At 57.0% G+C, this 21,709-nt stretch overlaps 2 protein-coding genes across 4 annotated transcripts; one reads left to right on the forward strand and one right to left on the reverse strand.

Annotated features, from left to right (window-relative positions):
* Nucleotides 1–3,280: 3,280 nt before the first annotated feature.
* Nucleotides 3,281–9,960, reverse strand: ICMT (isoprenylcysteine carboxyl methyltransferase). Its single transcript, XM_032863261.1, has 5 exons — nucleotides 9,707–9,960; nucleotides 8,779–8,867; nucleotides 7,743–7,912; nucleotides 6,752–6,969; nucleotides 3,281–4,013 (listed from the first exon to the last, which is right to left on the reverse strand). The coding sequence occupies exons 1-5, from the start codon at nucleotides 9,899–9,901 to the stop codon at nucleotides 3,831–3,833; spliced, it is 855 nt and encodes a 284-aa protein (XP_032719152.1). The 5' UTR covers nucleotides 9,902–9,960; the 3' UTR covers nucleotides 3,281–3,830.
* A 2,826-nt stretch (nucleotides 9,961–12,786) lies between these two features.
* HES3 (hes family bHLH transcription factor 3) lies at nucleotides 12,787–18,280 on the forward strand. Of its 3 annotated transcripts, none has more exons than XM_032864048.1 (4): nucleotides 12,787–12,878; nucleotides 17,192–17,287; nucleotides 17,388–17,469; nucleotides 17,847–18,280. In XM_032864048.1, exons 2-4 carry the CDS (start codon nucleotides 17,207–17,209, stop codon nucleotides 18,218–18,220), a joined length of 537 nt encoding a protein of 178 aa, XP_032719939.1. In that variant the 5' UTR covers nucleotides 12,787–12,878; nucleotides 17,192–17,206; the 3' UTR covers nucleotides 18,221–18,280. The 3 variants fall into 3 exon arrangements, with proteins under 3 accessions (XP_032719939.1, XP_032719938.1, XP_032719937.1); XM_032864047.1 differs by lacking the exon at nucleotides 12,787–12,878 and adding an exon at nucleotides 14,305–14,331; XM_032864046.1 differs by lacking the exon at nucleotides 12,787–12,878 and adding an exon at nucleotides 15,613–15,829.
* The last annotated feature ends 3,429 nt before the right edge of the window (nucleotides 18,281–21,709 follow it).

Consider the following 21,709-nt stretch of genomic DNA (forward strand, 5'->3'; position numbering starts at 1 on the left):
GGTTTTCTCCTTTCGCACAAAGACTGAGCTCACGGAGCAGAGAAGCGGCTGGCGGCGTGTGTGGCAGGAGGCGGTCGCAACTTCTCCCTTTTTCCTGCTTTTCCAGACGACGGTCACTCTCGCGTGTTCACCTTCTATTGCTAGTAAAGGATGACCCCGAAGTGACTTTTCTCCGGTGGTTTCCACTCCTGCATGGTGCCCTTTCTCTGAGGTGGAATTTCACCAATGCTTAAGGAGGAAAATGAATCCGGATGACTAAAATTTCGTTTTGGAGATAAAAATGTCCACAGTCACATTTTAAGCAGATATCCAGCTTGTTCAATGGTTTCCAGCAGCAAATGGCTTCTAGGTGCCAGGGAGACCAGCACATCAGTACCTGACAGCATCACGTCCACGTCCAGCGCCTCTGCCCCTGCTGTTCTGGGGCACAGACACGCTCATTCCACAGCCTCACAAACCCCCGGGGGCCTACAGGGCAGGAGGAACTTGTCATAATGGACTGGCTATAGAGATCAGAATTCAGAACTGAACTGAGCGGGCAAAATACATCTGGTTTCATGCGGTAGGTCCCGGACATTTCTTAGAGGTGACGGGATGACATCCCACACAACCACGCTACGGTTCATAGTGAAATCAAGTACAGTTTTATTTAAGAATTGGAAAGAATATTCAGTATCTGTGAAAGAAAATCCAATTTAAAATATTTAAATAAACATTTCTGCATGTAAAAAGAAGAGTAGAATAATTACTCCATTAAATTACTCTCCTAGCTACGGGACGGCTTCCTCTAGAGCAAGCGCTTGGGACCACCGCCCCGACGGCTGGCGCTCCAGGCCCAGGGCAAGGCGGCAAGCTCTCACAGCAGGGCACAGAGCGCAAGCCTCCCCCACCAGCCTCATCAAGCCACTGCAGAAGCAAGGTGGCGGTGGGAGATCACAACTATCTAAGGCAGTAAGAAAGTGCAGAGAAGGGACAGTGGTTAACTGTACCTGTGACGGAGGGACTGCTGCCAGAATGAGCCTGAGCTACGGCCGACCCTCCCGAGCCTAAGCTAGTAACACGAGTACGGTTTAGGAGTATTTCTCTATCATGTCAATCATTCAGAGTGTTAAATAAATGCAAGGGATTAATAGTTTAGTCTCTAGGCTCAAGAAGCAGTTCCTACGGATGACGGCCAGTGGGGTACGCCGCCTTTCGCTTTCAGCCAGGCTCACGCTACTCACTTCCTCTCCTGTAAGCTGCTCTTCTCGGCCCCAGCCTGCAAATCCTCAGATGGTTTCATTTCACGCTCCTTCAGAGTAGCTTTGTTCCATGCACTGCCTTTTCTCCATTTAAGAATCTCCACTTTAAAACCCGCAATGGAAAAAGTCAGTCATCTCTTGACAGTTTCTTAATTTGAGGGAACTGGTGACGTGGCCTTTACCCAAAAAGCTTTAGGGAATACCCAAAAAGCCTGTACTTCATTAACCTGATTTTCTGCCAGGTACAATGTCACTGCTAAATTTATAAAGTTAAAAATAATCTGAGAATGTCAGTACTAGATGAAAGTCAATCACCTGCCAAGTCTTCCCCTAAGTAGCTCATCTTTTCTCCCCAAGTAACTGCTGACTTCTACCCTGGGTGTACAGGTCGGGGGCAGGGGGGTCTCCCTACTCCCACCCACGGGACTGCTCTTTAAAGCCAGGCGGTGTAACAGCAGCATCTCACTGCAGAAACACCAGGCCTGCCTCCTGAGCTCAAGGGCCTGGCGGCAAGGTGGGCTTCGCGAACTCCAGCAGGTGGACAAAGCTGAGATCACTTTCTGTCCACAGAGCTAAGGGCTGTCAGGAGCTGTTTTCCATCTATTAAACACAACTTCACAGCGCCCCCGCGCCCCGCACCCGGGGGGAATGAAAGCTGGGTCCAATCCTGTTAGATGCAGCACAGAACTGTCCCTCAAGAAGGTGAGGATGGCTCCCGACGCCCCAGACACGCCCTCCTCCAGTCTGCAGTCCTGAGGAGTGGCGTTGACTCTGCTAAGCGTGGTCTGGGGCGCAAGCCAGAACGATTCCACTCAAGTTCCCAGAGTAAGAGCGTGTCGACATCCCACTGGGGAGTGTTCGTGCCAAAGGGACCGGCTGCTGAGAGCTCCAGCAGGGGCCTCGGCCGGTCTGGCTGCAAGGCCCTCTTGAGGGCCGATGGCAGGGTCCACTCACACCAGGAGAGTGTCATCCCAGGAATCAACAAACCCGTAAACCTCTTTGGTATATATAATAACGAAAAAATTAATTAGGCCATGGAATCTAGAAGTCAGTACTACTTCTGAGTTGGTAACACGCTCTTCTGAACACACAACTCCAGCGTCTGGTACGGCCGACCGGGTCCGCGTCTGCGCCATCTCGCACGGTGCAGATTCCATTTACGCCGTCTCTCCTATCTAAGGATCAGAAACGTCTGACGTTGTTCTTCTAAGTTTTCACAACACCCCTATGAGGTAGGTGGTATCGACCCCATTCTACAGATGGGGAGTCTAGGCACAGAAAGGTTAAGTGGCTCCTCAAAGCCGCCGGGCATGGCGTGGCCGCCGGGCAGCTCTCGGCTCTCGGTAGCGGCCACTGCCAACTGCAGGAAGGATTTCGTGCTGAGACCAAGGTCCTCTCTTGTCCAGAATTAAACTGGGGCTTTAAAGCTGATGCAGTTAAAGCCAACCACTCTCCCCAAACTGGAAAAACAAAAATACTAATTCTCATTTGGGATCATTTGTTCTATTTAAGACTTTTGTGAGCGGACTTGCTTGAATTGTGTAGTTATATATGCTCGAATAGTCTGTCATGGCATTAGAGTTGGTGGAATTTTGAGAACAGAATATAGAAATCAATAGTTAAGAGACTTCCATGGAAACAGAAAAATATGAGCTGTGACGCGGTAAGACCAAAACCGCAAAGAAACGGAGAGCACTTCCCAGTGGTTAACAGGCCTTACACAGAGCGGGCGTTCAGTTAGCATTTCTTGGATAAAGGAAAAATGACACATCTTCCAACATGCCTGTCACCAATAACAGCCCCCTCTTGGGAGAAGAGCAAGAGCCAGGACCCCGGGGAAAGCCACAGGGGCCCACAATCTGCCTGGCTTGGGACGCCCTTGTTAACACAAAGCCACTCAGCCAAAGCATCCGGAGATGTCCATGCTGGCCTTCTGCCAAATAAAAGTTGGGGCTCGGAACACTAAGCCCCCTTGAAATTTATACCGCTATTTATAAAAATAGATATGCAAATACGATTAAATATATTAAGAGCCAAAGTGCCTTATAAAGAATTATCTTTAAAACTGTAGAGATGCTCATGCACGTAAGCACAGAAATGAGGAGGTCAAAGCTGTGCTGTCTGTGTTGTTCGGTTAAGGATTCTGAATGTATTTCTAACACTAAGCACTGTTGCCCACGTACCCCTTCCTGCCAAAGAAGCCTCACTCAGTGATGAGCGAGCCCATCACTCCCAAGGGGTCCTCGTTACACTAAATGCCTCGTGGGGGATGCTGCGCGGCCTGGGCTGTCACCAGGGCCCTTCTAGGGGGTCAATGTCGAATATTGCTGTTATTGGCTCCTTGTCCATCTTCAATCTGTGTCCTACCTTGATTCAGCCCAAGAACAGATTGCTCTAGGGTGTGGGTCCTTTGGTCCTAAGGCCTTCTGACCACTGGTCTTGAGTGATATTCCAGAAGAATAATTGGTGACATATAAAATGGTTCAGAAAATCCATTCTGCAGAGCGGCTGACGCGGGGCAGCCACGGCCCAGGCCACGTGCAGTGTGAGGCCTCTGGGCCCGGCCTGGCCCGGCCCGCTCCAGCTGTGTTATAGCTCGACCTTGACCCCTTTTATAAAAGGCAGCCCCGTGGGCACCCGCTTCTTATACTCCAGGTACTCCTCTCCAAAAAAGTGAATTAACGAGATCTCCTCTTCTTCTGTTCGATCTCGGAAGAACCGCCACACTGTCAGAGCGTAGCCAATGCCACAGATGGGATTACACAGCATCACCTGGTGGAGGACACGAAGGTGATCAGGGTCAGTGTCCTGACACCAAGCACTTCAGTAGCACCTGTTTCTCCTGAATATCCACACAGGACTTCCTGCCAACAGCCCAAGAGACTCAGAATACTACGAGGGTCTTTGAGACCTGAGGCCATTCACTGAAACCTTACCACTCCTTTCACATCAGAGCTAAACAAACACTGAGCACTGTAGTTTTTTTCTGGACCCTTTTTGGTGGTTCCTTTTTTTTTTTTACATTTTGTTTTTATTTATTTGACAGAGAGAGATCACAAGTAGGCAGAGAGGCAGGCAGAGAGAGGAGGAAGCAGGCTCCCTGCAGAGCAGAGAGCCCAATGTGGGGCTCGATCCTGGGACTCTAGGATCACGACCTGAGCCGAAGGCAGAGGCTTTAACCCACTGAGCCACCCAGGCACCCCTTGGTGGTTCCTCTTATATGAGAGAGATCTAAAAATTAAAAGATCACCTTTTCACGGGATGCCTGGGTGGCTCAGTTGATTAAGCGTCTGCCTTTGGCTCAGGTCATGATCCCAGGGTCCTGGGACTAATTCCCACATCGGGCTCCCTGCTCAGTGGGGAGTCTGCATTCCCCACCACCCCTGCCTGTGCTCCCCCGGCTGTGCTCACTCCTGTGCTCTCTGACAAATAAATAAATAAGATCTTTGAAAAATAAAACTAATTAAAAAATACAAGGCCGGGCGCCTGGGTGGCTCAGTGGTTTAAAGCCTCTGCTTTCGGCTCAGGTCATGATCCCAGGGTCCTGGGATCGAGCCCCACGTCGGGCTCTCTGCTCAGCAGGGAGCCTGCTTCCTCCCCTCTCTATGCCTGCCTCTCTGCCTACTTGTGGTCTCCGTCTGTCAAATAAATAAAATCTTTAAAAATAAATAAAATCTTTAAAAATTAAAAAAAAATACAAGGCCAACTTTTCAGATTTCAGTCCTCAGGGCAGGTGACAGTAGCTCCCGATCCCACCCCAGGTGTGAGTTCCTGTGGAGCTCCCAGCCTGCCCCTTCCCGTTCCATGCTCACACACACACATCCCTCTCTCTCTCTCTCACACACACACACACACACACACACCCCTCACAGCTACCTCGCCCCTCCTCCTCGCCCCCTCGCCCTAACCCTATACCACATACAGTGCTATTGTGAAATCACCAGTCTTCAAACCACTCCCTTGCCCAAACCAAGAAAAGCTGTGCCTTAGTCATTTCCTCCAGCCCCGTTCCCCTGGGCTGTACCCACTTGGACTGCCGTCACCTCCTTACTCATGTGCTTTTCCCACTTTGAGAACATCTTTCCCCACTGAGACACTGCCAAACAACCCGTCCAGGCCAAGAACATCTCCCCGCTCTCAGGAACTTCTGTGCTGTGTGGGAAGCCTACCACTCCACCCCTGTCCACTCTGACGGACCCCCACGGACACATGTCCTCCCCAAGGGGGCAACTTCCACCCAGAAAGTCAGGCACATGCCCTTGACTTCTCATTCCCATCACTGCTTACGGGGTACTTACCTGTATTTCAAGCCCCAGCGAAGCTCTTTCCAACCAAACAGCCCCCACAGCAATCCCCTGGGGTGGCACTGCTGTGCTCAATGTGTGAGGGCAGGCAGGCTAAGCAGCCGCCGCGGAAGCCAGGACTGGCCCTGTCGGGGATCCTGCAGCCTGCGCCCTCACAGCCACCACACCCTGTGGTGGGGTTTCCCAACTGCAGGCCTCAACCTGTTCCTGAGCCCTGAAACCCATTCATTGCATCATAAATAAAACTACAAATAAAACAAGAAACAGGGTATTTTGTACTCAGTAAGTACTATCCTGGGAAACGCCTGTTCCACTTTTATACACGCGTGTGTACTGGGTGACAGTATGAAAAGATCTACGGTCACAGAGGTGGGCAAACTTCATTCCTAGAGCACTTCCGTATGTAGGCGGCATTTCTGGCAGGTGACGGATTCAACTACCGTCAGCTTGTTCTCAGGGAATACGACTGCTGATGCAGTGTTAGGTTTCAGAAATGCAAGTATTAAAATAAGTCCTGTGTGCACTGTCCTGCCCCTTCTACACCATTGGGGGTCACCAGAGAGTCCCCAACAGACCATGCATTGCCAATGGAATGCTTGGGGGCCCCAGACTGGATTTTCCCAAAGAGGTGAGGAGTGTCCTAAGCTCTGGTCACATTCTCTGGCCAAGTCTTTCTAGGACCAAGAGAACATATTTAAAAGGCAACGGGCAGGAAACAAGGCTTGGTCTGCAACCTTAGACAGAACAAACCTCCGTAGCTCACATTAAGTCTAATCCAGACCTTGGCCTCATCAACAGCTGCTTCTAATGAAAATCAGAATCCACCTGAGCAGCAGAAGGCTCTCTCCCCCTAAAGCCCCATCTCTGCCCTCACACAACTGGAGTGCTCTAGATCTAAGTTAAAGAAGCAGGGAATGGGTATAGCACCTAGAATCACCAGGAGCTTACAAGTTTAGGACACCCAAATTTTAGGTATATAGTAAGAAAATGTTAAGGACTACATCAGTTCTTTTGCGTTTTATTTCGTTCTCAAAACACGACAAGGGGCAGATGTACCTATTTAAAGGAGACCAACAATCTAAGAAATCCACTGAAATCCACTGAATTGGACACTTTGAAATGGTGAATTTTATGGTATGTGAGTTATGTCAATTTTAAAAAAGTAAAAGAAATTAAAGGCAATCACTGTCAATTCTGATACTATACCTGTGTTCCAATACTCCAGTAAAACCACCCAACATAGGAAGGGTGCCGGAACCAAGCGTACACTCCACTTGTCACCAGAGTGTGGGTTTCTGATTTCTCATTCTGCACCACGTGGTTGAAATTGGAGCCGGCGGTGAACATCGCCGCTTTCCTCAGACACTCTCCGAAGACCACCATGAGCAGCCCCGTTGCACTGAGCCAGGTGATTTGCTTCAGTTCTGGAGGAGAGACAGGTGAGAAACAGGAAGTGAAGACACTGGACTGTGGTGCTCACCCTGCGGATGCTTAAAATTAACCTCTTTTTCCAAGGCTGCAACATGAGGAAACATGCTAGTGGGCAATCCGCATTTGTCATCACATTAAGACTTAATTATAAGCAAAACACATGCCCATAAGTTGTGCTGTTCATCCGTTCAAAGTGCCAACAACCCAACCAGAGCATCTTGGCGAAGACCTGACGGAACCCCCATCCATGTTCCTCTGCCACATGCCCCACTGCTTCCCCTGGGGACAAGGAGAGCTAAGGGAAGCAGAGAAGGATCTAGTGTCTCCCGCCCTGGCTCTTTACTGAATCCTGGGAACCACATGCATTTTACTTAATTTGCTGTGGAAAGTTCAATTTGAGAACAGGCTTCAGATGTACAGCTTTTTGTTAATAAAATCGTCACAAGAAAAGTCTCAAGTCACAGAAAATGAACAGATGCAAGTCTCTGACTGTACGGTTAGGACTGCAGTTACCACGGGTTGGTATGTTAGGTAGTGTGGCATGTTACGGCAGGCTTCGGGCAAACGGTCAACCCGTCCTCCATTCAAAATCCAGCAGTGGAATTCACGGGCTCTGCCTGTCCTCTGTAAAGAGCTTAGTGAGGATTGAGATCTGGGGAAAATCACTCCGGGAGATTATACCTGAGAGGTAAACCCAAGTCACTGCTCTCAGGCCTGCACAAAACTACCCTTCTCCCCTCCGGAAGAGAAAGTAGGACACACTGACCTGGCCAAAAGATATTTTCTAGTGTGAACTCTATCCAAGAAGAAAGAGCAGCTACTGTGTACTCCAGACTGTGATTCAGGAGAAAGGAATCCAAGGACAGACTTTTGGGGTTATTGACTGCTGTGACTAAGTACTCCGAAAAATGGAATAGTGACAAGGAGCACATGTACCTGTTTAAAAACAGAAAGACAGAGAGGTAAGCTGCGGCAAGGGAATCAAGTCAGCCATAACTCAAAGTACGAATCTGGGTCTGCAGAACTGTCCCTGAATTCTAAGAGAAGACCCTGTTGCTACCTCTGTGAGAGTGGACAGCGGGCACCCACCTGTAACACGACTGCTCAGGTTTGCAGAAGGTGGGGTTTTAAAAGGACTACATGTGGGATGTAATAGACCAAACGAACATAGGTAGGGAAGGCATTATGGGCCCACAGCCTGGTAAAAATGATACTACACCCCGTAAAATATGAAAGAGGGGCATAACAAAAACCAAAGCAGTGATGTATGTTGAGTACAAAAGTTCAGCAAAACAAGTAATTCCAGCGAAGAGGGATTAGATGGCTCAGAATACTGGTAACAGGAGATAAAGCTTTTTACCTTGAAGCCACCAGTTCATATCCAGGTCAGGGACTAGAAGGCTGAAGGGCCTGAAATCATAGCGGAGGGGACAATCCTACACTGGCCGTGGGGGGAGGCACTAGATGTGACCTAACAGAAATTAGAGACGGAAAAGGCCTGTGAAGACGAGCCTGAGCCTTGCCCCGTCCTGTCACGGAGGACCTGGACCCTCTTCTGGGAAGGGCTCTTGATGTTACTGACGAGGGCAGCAGCCAGGAGGGTGCCAGGGAGACCCGTTTCTGCCTGCAGCAGACACAACCAGTGGGCACAAGCTCTTGGGGTCCAAGTCCTAGGAGTCTAGGTGGGAGTTAGAGACCTTCCGCCACTCAGAGGTGAGACAAAGGGATGAGGACACACCACGGCCGACACTCTGATCCTCCCACCCTCGCCTCAAAACCATTATTCCCCCAAGTATTCTTACCAGCCAAAGTGATTCCAAGAAGACTGGCTGAAACTTAGCAACACGCCGCAGCCGAACACAAAGCCAAGGAAACAAGCTCGGATGGCTATCTGAAACGGACCCAAAACCAGCTCAGTCACCGGGCTGCTCCGGGAGCACGCGCCCGCACTCAGGAGCACACATCCTACTTCTTGAGTAAGCAGGCTGCGAGCAACCCAGTACCGCTGCCGAGCTCGGCGATAACAGGGTGAAGCAGGGAGGTCTGGGCTCAGATGCCGCCGTCGCCCCTCTCTGGCGGTGTGGCCTTGGGCAAGTTACTCAGCCTTTCTGGCCCTCGGGCTTCCTCACACACACGATGAGGGTAACCACAGACCCACCCCTGGGGACTGCTGTGAGGAGCACGCACGCAACGCACCGAGAGCAGGTGCCCCCTGGTTCCAGCTGCCATCGCTAGGATTGCTGCTATCGCTATCCTGAGCCGTGGGAAAACCGCATGAACCTCGTTTACCGGCAGGATTTTTCCAAGACCACGCAGCGAAGCTGGTCCGGGCAAGCGCGACTCCGAGTCAGTGCGAGCGCCCCTGACCTGACACTTGGCAGCAGGTAAGTCTCCACACCTTAAATTACGTAAAAGGACTCGCGGGCCCGCTCCCTCCCCACCCCACGCACCTCTGCCGCAGCTGCCGAACAGCACCAACTGCGATTTCCCACCCACTGCGCGGGAGACGCGGGGGCCCGCGCCCCTTGAGCCCCGAGCCTGGCGAGGCTGCGTCCCTCCCGCCGCCTCAACTCGCGGATGAAGAACACGCCCAGGGGAAGCGGCCCCGTCCCCCGCAGGCCCAGCTCCCGACCCCGACCGGACCGAGCCGCGCGCCGTGCCCAACCCACCGGGCTCCCGGCCTCACCCCGGCCCCGGCCCGGCCCCGGCCTGCCTCCGCCCGGCCCGCACCTGGTACCGAGGCGGCCGGTAGAGCAGCAGCAGCAGCGCGTTGAGCCCGGCCACGTAGAGCGCCAGCCCGGTGCGGCCCTGCAGGCCGGCGCGCGTCAGCAGCGGCAGCGCGAGCACCGAGGCGCCCAGCAGGAAAGTGGCGAGGCTGAGGCGCGCCTCGGAGCCCGGCGGAGCCCGCGCCGCGCAGCTCGCCATGGCGCCGGGCGGCCGACAAGCGGGCGACGGCGACCGCGCCGGCTGTAGCCCGGGGAAACCCGCCCGCCGCGCCTGCGCACTACGCCGCCGACGCCGACCGGGAAGTGCGCCTGCCGGGAGCCGCGCGCCTCCCGCGAGCTCTCGCGATACCACCGCTCCACGGGGCCGGTCCCCAAGCTTTGGCGGGAGCGCCCCGCCCACGGCCCCGCCCCGTCCGTGGCCCCGCCCCGCCAGTTCCCCGAGCCCTCTCCCTCCCGGCGGGATCCCCTGACCCAGGAAGAGGGGCGAACGGCGGGCGGGGCCGCGGGGCACCCGGGTCCCGGGCCGAGAAGTGGCTGCCTGCGTCTGCCAGAAAGGAACCCCAAACTCAAGAATGCCCCCGTCCGAAGACCTCGAAGCGACCCCGCCCTCGGCCAGCCCCGCACCGTCCCCCCCGCGAAACTGACACCCTCGGGCGCGCAGGCGCGAGCTAGGCGGCGAGCTGGGAGCCCGGGCTGCTTCCGCGCGGGGACCCTGCCCCGAAGGGAGCCGGAAACCCACACCGGGACGCTGCGCGCGGGGTGACCGCCCACTTCAGTTCGCGGTGAGGGAGAATGTTGGCAGTCGTGGAAGAGCTCAGCAGACACCCGCTTTTAAAAGGCAGAGTACGGAACTTTACAGGGCGACCCTGGCTTCGCTTAGGGGAGCAAAAGCAGACGTGTGAGCCTGGAGAAACCGTGGGAGTAGAAGCCACAGTTTTTTAACAGCGGTCATCTTCGGGTGACAGAACAGTGGGTGACTTCCACTGTCTTCTGTGTATACTTTTGTATTTTCCATATTGTGCACAATCAACATACATTACTTTTTAAATCGGAATTTAAAAAAAAAAAGTCTTCATGGCCTCCCCCAGGGGAGCTCACAGAGGGGTGATGAAGGGGAAAGACAAGTAGAGGAGTGACTGGAATAAACTATGGAGGGGTGGGAGTGGGATAGGAGCCAGGGAAGAATGGAGAGGAGGGAGAGGGACGCCCAGGAGGGGCCTGCAGGTGGGCAGGCAGAGGGTTAGGGGGCCGCATGGGAGGGATGCTGGAGTTAGGTCTTGGGGCACTCAGGGACTGGCAGCTTTACGCTGGAAATGAGAGCAAGGACATCGATGGAGGCGGGGGGGCGCGGGCACCAAGTTTGCAGACTCAGGCAGGAGAAAGGAAGCCTGAGTTGGGATAGGGGACAGGCCCCCGGAGAGGCTGGAGCCCAGAGTAGTGGGTCAGAGAGTGCTGAGACCAGGCGGGGCGTGCACTGCAGTCACCCAGACCTGCATTTGAGCCGCTAGCTGCCCCATCCTCTTCTGTTCCCACAGGACCTGGCAGGAGGCCTGGTGTCTAAGCAGCTGAGGTCAGGGAAGGATGGAGAGCCTGGGATTGAATCCTCGTCTCAGCACTGCCAGGGCCCAGCTTTGTAACCTTGGACAAATCATCTCCAAATCTCAGCTTCCTATAATACAGGAATCCTCATTTCACTATCAGGTATTGATAACATTCTGCAAAGCCCAGTACCATGTTTAAATGATGCTGAGGGGCACCTGGGTGGCTCAGATGGCTGAGCGTCTGCCTTCAGCTCAGGCCACGATCTCCAGGTCCTGGGATCAAGCCGAGACCCATGTCAGGCTCCCAGCTCAGTGGGGAGTCTGCTTCTCCCTCTCCCTCTCCCTCTTCCTCTCCCCCTGCTTGTGTGCTCTCTCTCTAAGGAATAAATAAAATCTTAAAAAATAAAATAAATGATGCTCAGAAAACATATGCTAAGCTGGGTTCATGGGAATTTAAAAGAGACTTAATGTTTTTAAAATCCAAAGTTGCCTAGTTGCAGTACCACGTAGGAAGGAGGCATGGTGTTGCTGGGGGCTGAGAACTCACGCTCCAAGCACTGCCCCCAATTTCTGATGCTCTCACCCAAACTCAGTACCTCTCCCCCAATTCTGGGACGCCTCAGGGACCCCAGAGAATAATTGCATCTTCACTCCTGGGAGTGAGTCTCGTCCTGGGGCAGAGAACTGCTCCCAGGAAGCCCCCTTTTCTTGCCGTTGCCATCTGCTGTCCACACTGACTTAGGGCCCTGATGCACATAGGGCATAGGGTGACTGGAAATCCAGTTTGGTGAGCCTGAGCAACACTCTCTTCTCTATCCACGACCTCCGTGTAGACCATACCTCCCGATCAGCTCCATCTTGGAGAAGGAAGAAAGAGGGGAAACAGTCCCCTGCCAGGGATGGCCGGACCAGAGGGAAGGGGAATTTTTAGAAGTACCTGGAGTTGCTGAATCTGTCAGGGCCCACGGCTCACAGAGCAGTAACGTAGGAAAGAGGCAAGTAAGCAAATATGTGCACACAGTGGAATAGACCCAGAGAAACCGAGTCACACACAGATCGACGGATACCCAGAGAAACAGTAATTCACAGGGCGATATGGACAGAAATACATACACTGAGACCCGCTTTCCTACCAGAGAGGGAAGCAATCTGGTCAAAAAAATCCACTCTGGGTCCATTTCTCCAGCGTCTTCCCCAGGCACGAGAACAACAAGCCCATAAAAATAGAAGAACATAAAGGTAAAATACTCAGCCCTGGGATGCCTCACTTGCTTTCTTTTGTAAATAAGCATTTGAATGTGTTTTGTTCTTGGAGCCCAGAGGCATGCACAAAGGGAGCCCTTTCTCATGCAGGAGGGTCCCTCCGCAGGGTCTCCCCTGTGCCCCCCTCGTCCTGCCTTTCGCCCACCAGCCACCATGGCTTTCCACCCTGAGCCCAAGAGGGGATTCCTCCCGTTTCGAGAGTCCTAAGAATCTCCTCGAGTCTCCCAAGTTAAACTGCAGGCTGAGATGAAATTACCCTCTTTTTCTTAAATGGGGTTCCTTGACGGAGCAAGGGAGAATGTATGGAGAGGGGATCCCCTAGAGCAAGCTGGAGGCGTCACCAAGCCCCTCAACCCACACCAGCTTCCCAGGGTGAGAAGTTTGTTCTTGTCCAAACTCGACGCCACATAAAAAGTCTGAGAACGGTCCTCTCCCTCTTCCCTGCTGGTGGGTCCCTGGTCAGTTGTTGTTAGAGGGGGCCTCCTGGGGGCTCCTTGTCACTCACAGGTCCTCTGTCCCATCCACTCCCCACGTGGAGGCCAGGAGGGGCCTGTTCAGTGTAGCTGCTGCTCTCCCCAGGAGGGAACCCTGATCCTCCAAAGCTTTTTTTCCTCCCTCCTCTGGCTATTCTGGGCTCCAGGCATGAAAGTCTCCTCTCTCTAGTCTGGAAACGGGGAAATGATGCGTAATTTATGAGCCCATCAGCCCGAAGTGCATAAGTCATATGTGCACAAAAGGGCCGGGTAAATATTTAAAGATTAGAGCCAGCTGGGGAGAGACACAAAGGGCTAGGACAATAGGGGTGTCTCTGAATTCACTCTCTCTGAGCTGGGCCAGCCCGGTTCAGTGTCCAGGCACTCAACGCAGTCCCAGCCTTTGTCCCTTGGAGGGCCCTTGGCGGCCGGGGTATTCCGAGTTGCAACATAGCTAAAGAGAGTTAAACAATCGCGGCCTCTCCAACCCCATCTGGAGACAATCGGCTGAGCCATTTCAGAGTTTTGCTGTGTCCCGATAGTTAATTACATGAAGCAATCACTTCATTCCACTTTGAAATGCATCTGCAGAGACCCACAGTGCTTTTCTCTCCCCCCTCACCCTCGGTGGCCTCTGTGGCACTCACCAGTTAGCATTGTTTTCAATGTCTGGGTGCTGGAGGAAGGGAAGGGGCTCTCACCCAGGGTGAAGAGGCCACGCAGGGCCATCACCCGGGAGGGCTGGTGGACTATCCGGTCCGGCTCTTGTCCTGGGACCTACCTTTCCAGACCTCGGTTGCTCTGTAATGTTCTTTCTTTTGCCAAAGTTGAGAAAACCCAACGTGGGAAGGGAGGTCACTTTTTGCTTTAAATTCTCAAGTCGGAGGAAGCTGAGGGCTCTGAGTATTCTTGGAAGCCCCCAGAGGCCTCCAGAACTATAGAAGGAATTTTTTCCTTGAATGAGCAAAGGACAACCTGGATCTCCCCAGCGCTTTGCCAGAACTTGTGCTCCTTTGCAGAGTCCCCTTAGGGATTCCAGATGCTAAAGATGGAAAGGGAGTCGGTGGCCTACATCCCAGTTTGCATAAGCCGGGGTTCTAAGTTGGTCTATGTCCTTCCCTGCAGCCCGAGAGTACTTCGCCCTGCTTGCTCTCAGATAAGGGAGTGGGGGGGGGTGCCGCACCCCGCATCTCAGAAATCGCCTCCCCTACCTCTACGCTCCCCTCCGGAGCTCCGCCTCCCTGTGAGTGCAGGTGGGAGGCTCAGGCTCAGGACCTGGAAACAGAGTGGGGGAGGGAGGAGAGGAATTGGGTCTTAGTGGGGAGGTGGCTGCCCAGGAGCCCGAATTGCGGGTAAAGTGGGGGATTTCCCGGGCACGGGAAGAAGCCCGCGGCGAGGGGGGAAGGGGGGATGGAATCCGCACCAGGATATCTCTCTGCCCTGAGTCTGCGGGACCCTCAGCCGGTTTAAGGGCTGTTCGTGGCGGCCGAGCCACGCTGGGAGTGGGAAACCGGGAAAGCAGGGAGGCCATCAGCCTAGGTGTGTGTGTGGCTGGGGGATGGGGGCGAGCGGGACGCAGGGGTTGGTACTTGGGTAGGGGTAGGGCGCAGCGGAGCCGGAGGCCCATTAAGTGGGCGGGGGGCGGAATTTGACGGCTGCGAGTCCAGCCCAGGCCTCCCCGCCCGCCTTGCCGCCCGCAGCCAAAGCAGAACATTGCGAATTAGCTCATTTTGCGGTCAATTTTCCACTGCTTAGGAAAACACTAAGCCACCCATGTGAGCGGCCCCACCCAGCGCGGCCGCGAGCCCTCGGCTTGGGCTCGAGAGGAGCGATGGCCCGAGGGGCTGCGGATGCCGGGGTAGGGCAGGGGCGGCCCGCGGGCCCCTTTATGGAGGCCCTAACTCTGGAGAGGGGGCGGACCGCGAGGGCTGAGCGGAGGGCCATCGGTTTGCTAATACGCGGCGCTGAAAGGCGCGGGCGGCGGTTTATGGGGAGGATCATAATTAGAGGACAAATTGCCCCGCAGCCCGCGCGGCTCAGGAGCGGGGGCGGGGGTGAGGGAGACCCGCAGAGCGAGGCGCGCGCCCAGCTTCCGTGCAGATGTGCAGCAGCTGGAAGCCCGCGCGCGGCGGGGCGCCAGGAGTTTGGCCCCGAGGGGGCGGGCGCGGGCGGGCTTTTTGGTCCGGCACAATGCGCTTAACACTCGGCTGCCCCCTTTGTGCCCAGCCTCGCCGCCCGCCTGCTCCGCGGCGCCTTTGTACCGAGCCGCCACCGCCCCAAGCCGGAGGAACGCACGGAGGCCAGTGGGGCCCGGCCAGCCCCGGCGCTTCAAAGCTGCCCGGCGCGTGCCAACGCCGGCCGTCCGGCCTCGGCCCCGCCGCCCAACCCCGGCCCGGCCCGGCCCGGATCCGGCCTGCGGGTCCGACCGCCGGGGCGGAAGAGCACCTGGGGGCCGCGGACCACGCAACCTACGCCTGAAAGGAGGGCGGGGCGCGATTCTCCACGCTGCTCGGGCTTGAGAACGCCTCTACCCGGGCAGGGGCCTTCAATACACTGCCGGAGGGGGCCGGGGGGCGGGTGTCGGGGGAGAAGACGCCCGAGCTCCACGGAGCCGGGCGGCGGGGGTCAGGGGGCCCACCCAGGCCCCAGCAATATCCCCTCCCCCTCACGCTGAGTCCCTGCAAAGGCCAATTTGTTTATTCCCCTGCCGCAGGGCTCGACTGCAGAACTTCGGCGTCCACGCTACTTCGTCACCCTCCGGAGCAGCCATGGGGGCCCGCATTGTTCGCAACCCCATTTTACAAACCCTGAACCTGAGGCCCTGCGAGCCCAGTACAGGGACACAACTCGGTATGAACCCTGGGAGTCCTCTGGACGTCAGCCCCTCAGTCATAGCTACTGGAGTCCTGCTCCCAGGGTCCACCCGGGACACACCAGTCCTGCTGTAGGCCCTAAGCGGTCCTGCGGTGGGTGCTTCCTCCACGGAGCTCCCTGGGTCTCCAACCACAGCCCGAATAATGGAAAGTGTTTGGGGGTCCCAGACCTGCAAGAGCACGGAATGGGGCTCTCCCCACATGATCAGTGTCTTTCCTACTCTCATCTTACATTAGTTGAAACCAAGAGAAGGCTGGTGAGAATAAACTCATAGGCTGTGAGGGAAGTGTCAGAGCCCTACTTGTCCAGCCTGGAAATCAGGGACTGAGGATGGGGGTGCTTGTCTACTCGCCCAGGCTTGAGGCTGCCTGCAGCATCCCCCCAGTTAGGAGAGGTGGATGGGGGCCTAACAGGGCCAGAGAGTACATGTGCCCAGGTTACACCTTAGCAGAGGAGAGCTCCCAGTCCAAGACCACAGCCAAGAGGAAACTGGCTATAGCCCCGAGGGCGGGCTGCACGCTTTAATGGGACACATGTCTCTGCTTGGCCCCCTCGGGCCCAGCCTGTACCCGGCTTTGAGCAGCCACAGGCAGAAAATCGCTGCATTGTCCCGACATTAGGGCGACTAATGTGGCGTTGCCAGTTTGGCCAGAGCGTGAAACCCGCAGAAAGGCATCGCTGGCGGGTCCTCCCTGCCTCCGCATCTTCATCAGGCCCAGAGAAGCCCGGCACCTTGTCAGAGTCATGAGCCAGGCTCAGAGCCATGGGCCCATGGACGTTCCTCAGTGGGTGCCCCCCAGAATGCTTGGAGACAGGGGGCAGCAAGGGGCCTAGTAGTGAGGCTCAGTACCTAGGGGCACTAGACACAGGGACAGGACAGGGCATGGAGGGGTATGCATGGGAGGGGACCTCAGACTCAGGGAGTGGTGGGGGTGAAAGGGATAAAGGAAAGCCTGAGAAAGGGGAAGTGGGGTCTCTTGGAAAAAAAGAGGGTTCCTGGAGGTGAGGCTGAAGCCGGGTAGAAGAGAGGGAGGTGGGGAATTTCACAGTACATCCCCCTCTCATCTCCTCCCCCTCGGGGTTCCTCGAGCCCAGGAGCGCCTCATTGACATGTAAACGAGAAGCCCTATAAAGGCAGCACTGCCTCCCACAGGCACAGATAACGACATCATGGGCACTAAGCCCGGGACCCAAGCCAGTTCCAGTGGTCACTCCAGCAGCTTCCGCAAGGTCTGGGGTCCTGAGGCGCACAGAGTGGGGGCCCTGCCAAGCCGGGAGTGGCGTGGGGCAGAGGGTGAGAGGACCGTCGCCCTGCTCTAAAATACCACCCCTTCACAGATCTCCAAGCCTCTGATGGAGAAGAAGCGACGGGCACGCATCAACATGTCCCTGGAGCAGCTGAAGTCGTTGCTGGAAAAACACTACTCACACCAGGTGAGACGTGGGGCGGTGGACGGGTGGGGTGATACAATCCGCAGCCTCATCCCTTCTAAGTGGGACTGCCCAGCTAAGAGGCCTTTCCACGGATCTGCAGATCCGGAAACGCAAGCTGGAGAAGGCAGACATACTGGAGCTGAGCGTCAAGTACATGAAAAGCCTTCAGAACTTGGTGCAAGGTGGGAGGGCGTCTGGAGCGGCTGGGGTAAAGAGCTGCGGGGAGGGGCGGTGACTTCTGGGGTCAGAACCATGGATTTGACAAGGCCAGATAAAGGAAAAAGGATGGAGAAGAAAGCTCGGGGCAGTGGGCAGCTGGGTGAGGAGAAGGCCCCAGATTGCTGGAGGCAGGAGGCCGCAAAGACCCTGCTGGCTAGTGTAGTTGTAATCCGGGTGGGCGAAGATCTGGACTCTGGGAAGGAAATTCGGTTTGCCTAGCCCCTCCCCTCCCTGCCACTCTTCTGCCCTCCTTTTCCCTCTCCCCACCTCTCCTTTCCTCCTCCCCTCTCCTATTCTTCCCTGCCCTTCTCATTTCTCCCGTCCGCTCCCCTCCCCCCAGGGCTCTGGCCGGTCCCCCTCGGAACTGAGTTCCCGTCGGGCTTCCGCAGCTGTCTGCCTGGCGTTGGCCAGCTTCTGCGGCGCGGAGAAGAGGGTGGCGGTGGCCTGCGCTGCCCCCTGGCGCACGAGCGCGCAGGTGACAGCACCATGGACAGCGCCGGCCCGAGCCGGGAGGCACCCGAGCCGCTCGGTCCCTGCGCCCCCGCCATTTGGGCCCCTGCTCCGGCCACCGGCGGCTCGCGGTCCCCTCCACCCCGGCTCCTCTTCCCTGGAGGTCTTCCCGGCCCGTCCTCCAGCGTCCCGGGGCCGCAGTCGGCACCTCGCCGCTGCACCGAGAGCACGGGGCCGCGGCTGGGCGTTTGGCGGCCCTGGTGAGTCCCGGCGCCGCCTCGGACTCAAGGGGGCCCCCATCCGGCCTGGAGACGCAGAGACTGTTCAGAGCGCGCCTGCGGTGACGGCCGGGACCCCCAGTCATCGTCCCGGTCCCGTGGCAGGGATGACTGGGAGGCTGCCGCGCGCCTCGCGGCCGCCGGGGAACCACAGTGCAGCCCTCCCAGCCCCACCTACTCAAGCCAGACCCGCTCCCTCTTCCCACCTTCTCGTGGGGCTGGGAGGGGATGTCCCAAGCTGCGCCTCTTTCCCAGGGCCCCCGGCGGGCAGCCCACCCCCGCCCCCGCCCCCGCCCGGCGGCCACGCAGCGGTGGGAAGGTCGTCGTCCGCAGCGGCGCAGAGCGGACCCCTCGCAGCGAGGAGAATCGCTGCCCCGCCCCGGCCCATTCAGCCGGCGGCGGACGCCCGGTTCCCACCGGCACAAAGCTCGCCGGGTCCCGCCCCGCCGGCGAGGGGCCCCCAGCCCACCCCCACCTTGGACCCTCTCGGCTTCCACGGATCCCCACCCCCTCGGCTCGCGGCGCAGCCCACCCGGCAGGCGAGCTCTCCGAGGCCCTCCCCGCTCCGAGGCCCCGCCCGGAGCTCTCCTGGCTGGGCCCCGGGCCCCCAAGATGCTCCGCCCACCGCTCGGGGCGCCCCACGCCCCGCCGCGCGCGGATCATCGGGGTCCCGGCCTCCCGACCTCTGGGGCCGCTGCAGAGCCCGCGACCCTCGACCACCGCGGAGCGCTCGGCGCCCGGCTGTTCGTCCGAAAGCGAGGTCGTTGCTGTGCTCGGACTCTAGCCCGGGGTCCCGGTTCTCCAGCGGCGCCCGGGATCGGGGACGGGAAACCGCGCGGAGCCCGGGAAGAGTTCCTGGCACTTCCCGCTCGAGATTCAGAATACAGACAGGGCAGACCTGTGAAATGGGTATAAAGAGACCACGAAGGTCCACATTTCTCTCACGATGCCTGCTTGGGTGCATCTTTTGAAGAACCAATAATCGACTTTCCGTAAAACAGTTCCCATTTAGGAGTGCCCCCGCTCTGCGGCGTGCCAAACCCGTTCTGATTAGAGTCAGGGGAGAGCGGCCCGGCTCCCCCACTCCACCCACCAGGCTCTTTAGATCACAGGCGGGGAGGGGGTCTCCGCTGTGGGGTCGGGGGTCAGGCCTCTTGCGTCTCCGCCTTCTAGCGCGTTGGAGGCGACTCGGCGACCGGGACGGCCGCACTAATTCTGCCACCAGCCACTAGGTGACGATCTTACACCGCGGACCCAGGGGGCGGACTCCAAATTCTCACCGGAGCCCGCGAGCAGCTGGAAAGGTCCCCCCCCCCCCCCCGCCCCCGCCCCTAGCCCTCCTGAGCCAACCTCATGGGGGCTAGACGCCTCTGAGGCAGTCCCTGAGGCTGAGGCTGCCAGCTGCCCTTCTAGGGCTTCTCCTACTAGGGCCTTGGTGCCTACCCCACCGCTCCATCCCGTAGCTGCTCCAGGCCGTTCTCACTCGCTGGGGGGGGGGGGCAGGGGGAGGCCTGCAGTAGTTGCATAGAAAAGGGGCACCGACCCAAAGGATGGCACACTAGGAGGGATTCCAATCCCAGAGGAGAGACGTTTGGGGCAGCTGGCTGAGCAGTGCTGCTGTATTCTAGAAAGGTGTTTCCATGAAAGCAGCCTAGGAATGCCAGGTGCAAATTATAGGAAGTTTTTATTGTATCCTGTACAGAAGAGAAATGCTCAGTTGTCAAAAAACTACAAACGGATCCCTGGCTCTGGGTGGGTGGTGGTGTGAAGACAGGGCTCCTGCGAGCCCAGGGTCAAGCTGCTGACGAAAGCAGCCAATAGGCCCGGGAGGCTCAGGGAGTGTGAGAGGGAGCTCCAGGCCCCAGGTTCCTCCGTTTGGGGTCCTCCCTCCTTTTTATTTCTGTAAAACCCAGAACTGGAGGGACTTTGGGGTACCAAGTCTCCCTGCAAGTATTGCCATCGGATATGAAGTACACAGATTAAAAACCCAAGTGACAAATGGGTGGGCCTGAGCAGGGGTGGGCGCCACAGTGGCCAGCTGAGATCTCTGCCCCCACATGGCCTGTTGGTCTTTGAAGGCACGGCAGCACTGGCCAGAGGCGGCCCCTCCCGTGGCTTAGGCCATACCGCAGTTTCCTGCCTTGCTCACCTGTGACTAGCTCATCCCTCCCCTCACCACCCCCCACCCCCCGGGTGAGGAGCCAGAGAGGCCTCAGAAGCAGAGATGGAGCCGGTCCCCTAGGCTTGACTCTCCCAGGGGCCTCTTCTGGGGCTGAGACCGTGTCAGCTGGATGAAGAAAGAGGCCTGGCAATGGGCAGGAGAGGTGGGGAGGATTGGAGAGGGGCTGCACAAGGCACACAAGCTCCACGTTGGCTCTGAGATTTGCTCCGGGTTTCCCTGTGTGCTGTGTGAGGCCATTGTGTGGAGGCGAGGTCTAGGAGGAGACCACCTCTGCATTTGCCCCTGTCCTTTCAGCTCAAGGTCACAGCTGTTCCCAGGCCTCTGCTCAGCCTGGTTTTAAGGTCTCACTCCAGGGAAGACCCAGCAAGCCCCTCCCCAATGCCCATGGCAAAGCCTAGGCCAGCAAAAGGTCTGTCCAGGAGAGAGAGCAAAGAGCCCTGCCCTCAGCAGGGACCAGACCTTAAACCCGGAACCTGGGAGGCCTCTCAGCCAGGACCCCTCCCCAGGGGCATCAGGATAAGGAAGCCCATTCTCCCTTTGCTTCAGTTCTTTCCCAGCATGGACCCACGATCTTTATGGTGGGAGTCCTACAGGTGGCTGGCTTGGTGGAGAGACGGATGAGGGCAGGGACACTAACAATGGTCAAGGTGGGTGACGGTGCAAAGTGTTGTGCTTTAGCTGGGGTGTGGGTGGGGTGAGTTCCTGGGGAGGCCAGGGGCACTGAGAGTGGGAGGCCTCAGGTGCAAAGGCCACAGCAGGCCACACACTGAAGACTGACCCCCACAAAGGACCCACAAGAGGGCCCTAGATGCTCTCACACCCATGCAGGGGCCGGTGCACACGGACCAGAAGACTGCTCCAAACAGTCCTGTGAGTTAATATGTTAACCTGCTCATTACAGATGGGAAACCGAGGCAGAACTGCTCAGCAGGAACACCTGCTCAGAGAGCTTGTTTGGGTTCTGTAGACCCCTGTGCTTAGAGACCCTCTGTACCCTGGCCGCCAGCGGGGGAGAGACAGTTACAGTGCAAAGTGGAAAGCCAGGTGCAGTCAATCCCTTGGCTCCTGCAGGGCTGGACTCTGTTCTGTCTGGTGGTGGCCTTCCTCCCGGGCTCCTTGCTGCCACCCCCATCCCCCCAATGCCACTGCCCCGGGCTGGGCGAGGCACATCAGGGCGTGCACAGCCTGCCTTTACCCAAGCCCGGCCTCGCTCTGCCCCGTGATGCCATACCCAACAGCGGTCCAGGGCAGCCACCGGCCCATGCGAGACCGGCCTGGGTCAGCGTGGCATCT

This window comes from Lontra canadensis, unplaced genomic scaffold (genome assembly GCF_010015895.1).
Source record: "Lontra canadensis isolate GAN:19392208 unplaced genomic scaffold, GSC_riverotter_1.0 scaffold25, whole genome shotgun sequence".
Lineage (NCBI taxonomy): Eukaryota > Metazoa > Chordata > Mammalia > Carnivora > Mustelidae > Lontra > Lontra canadensis.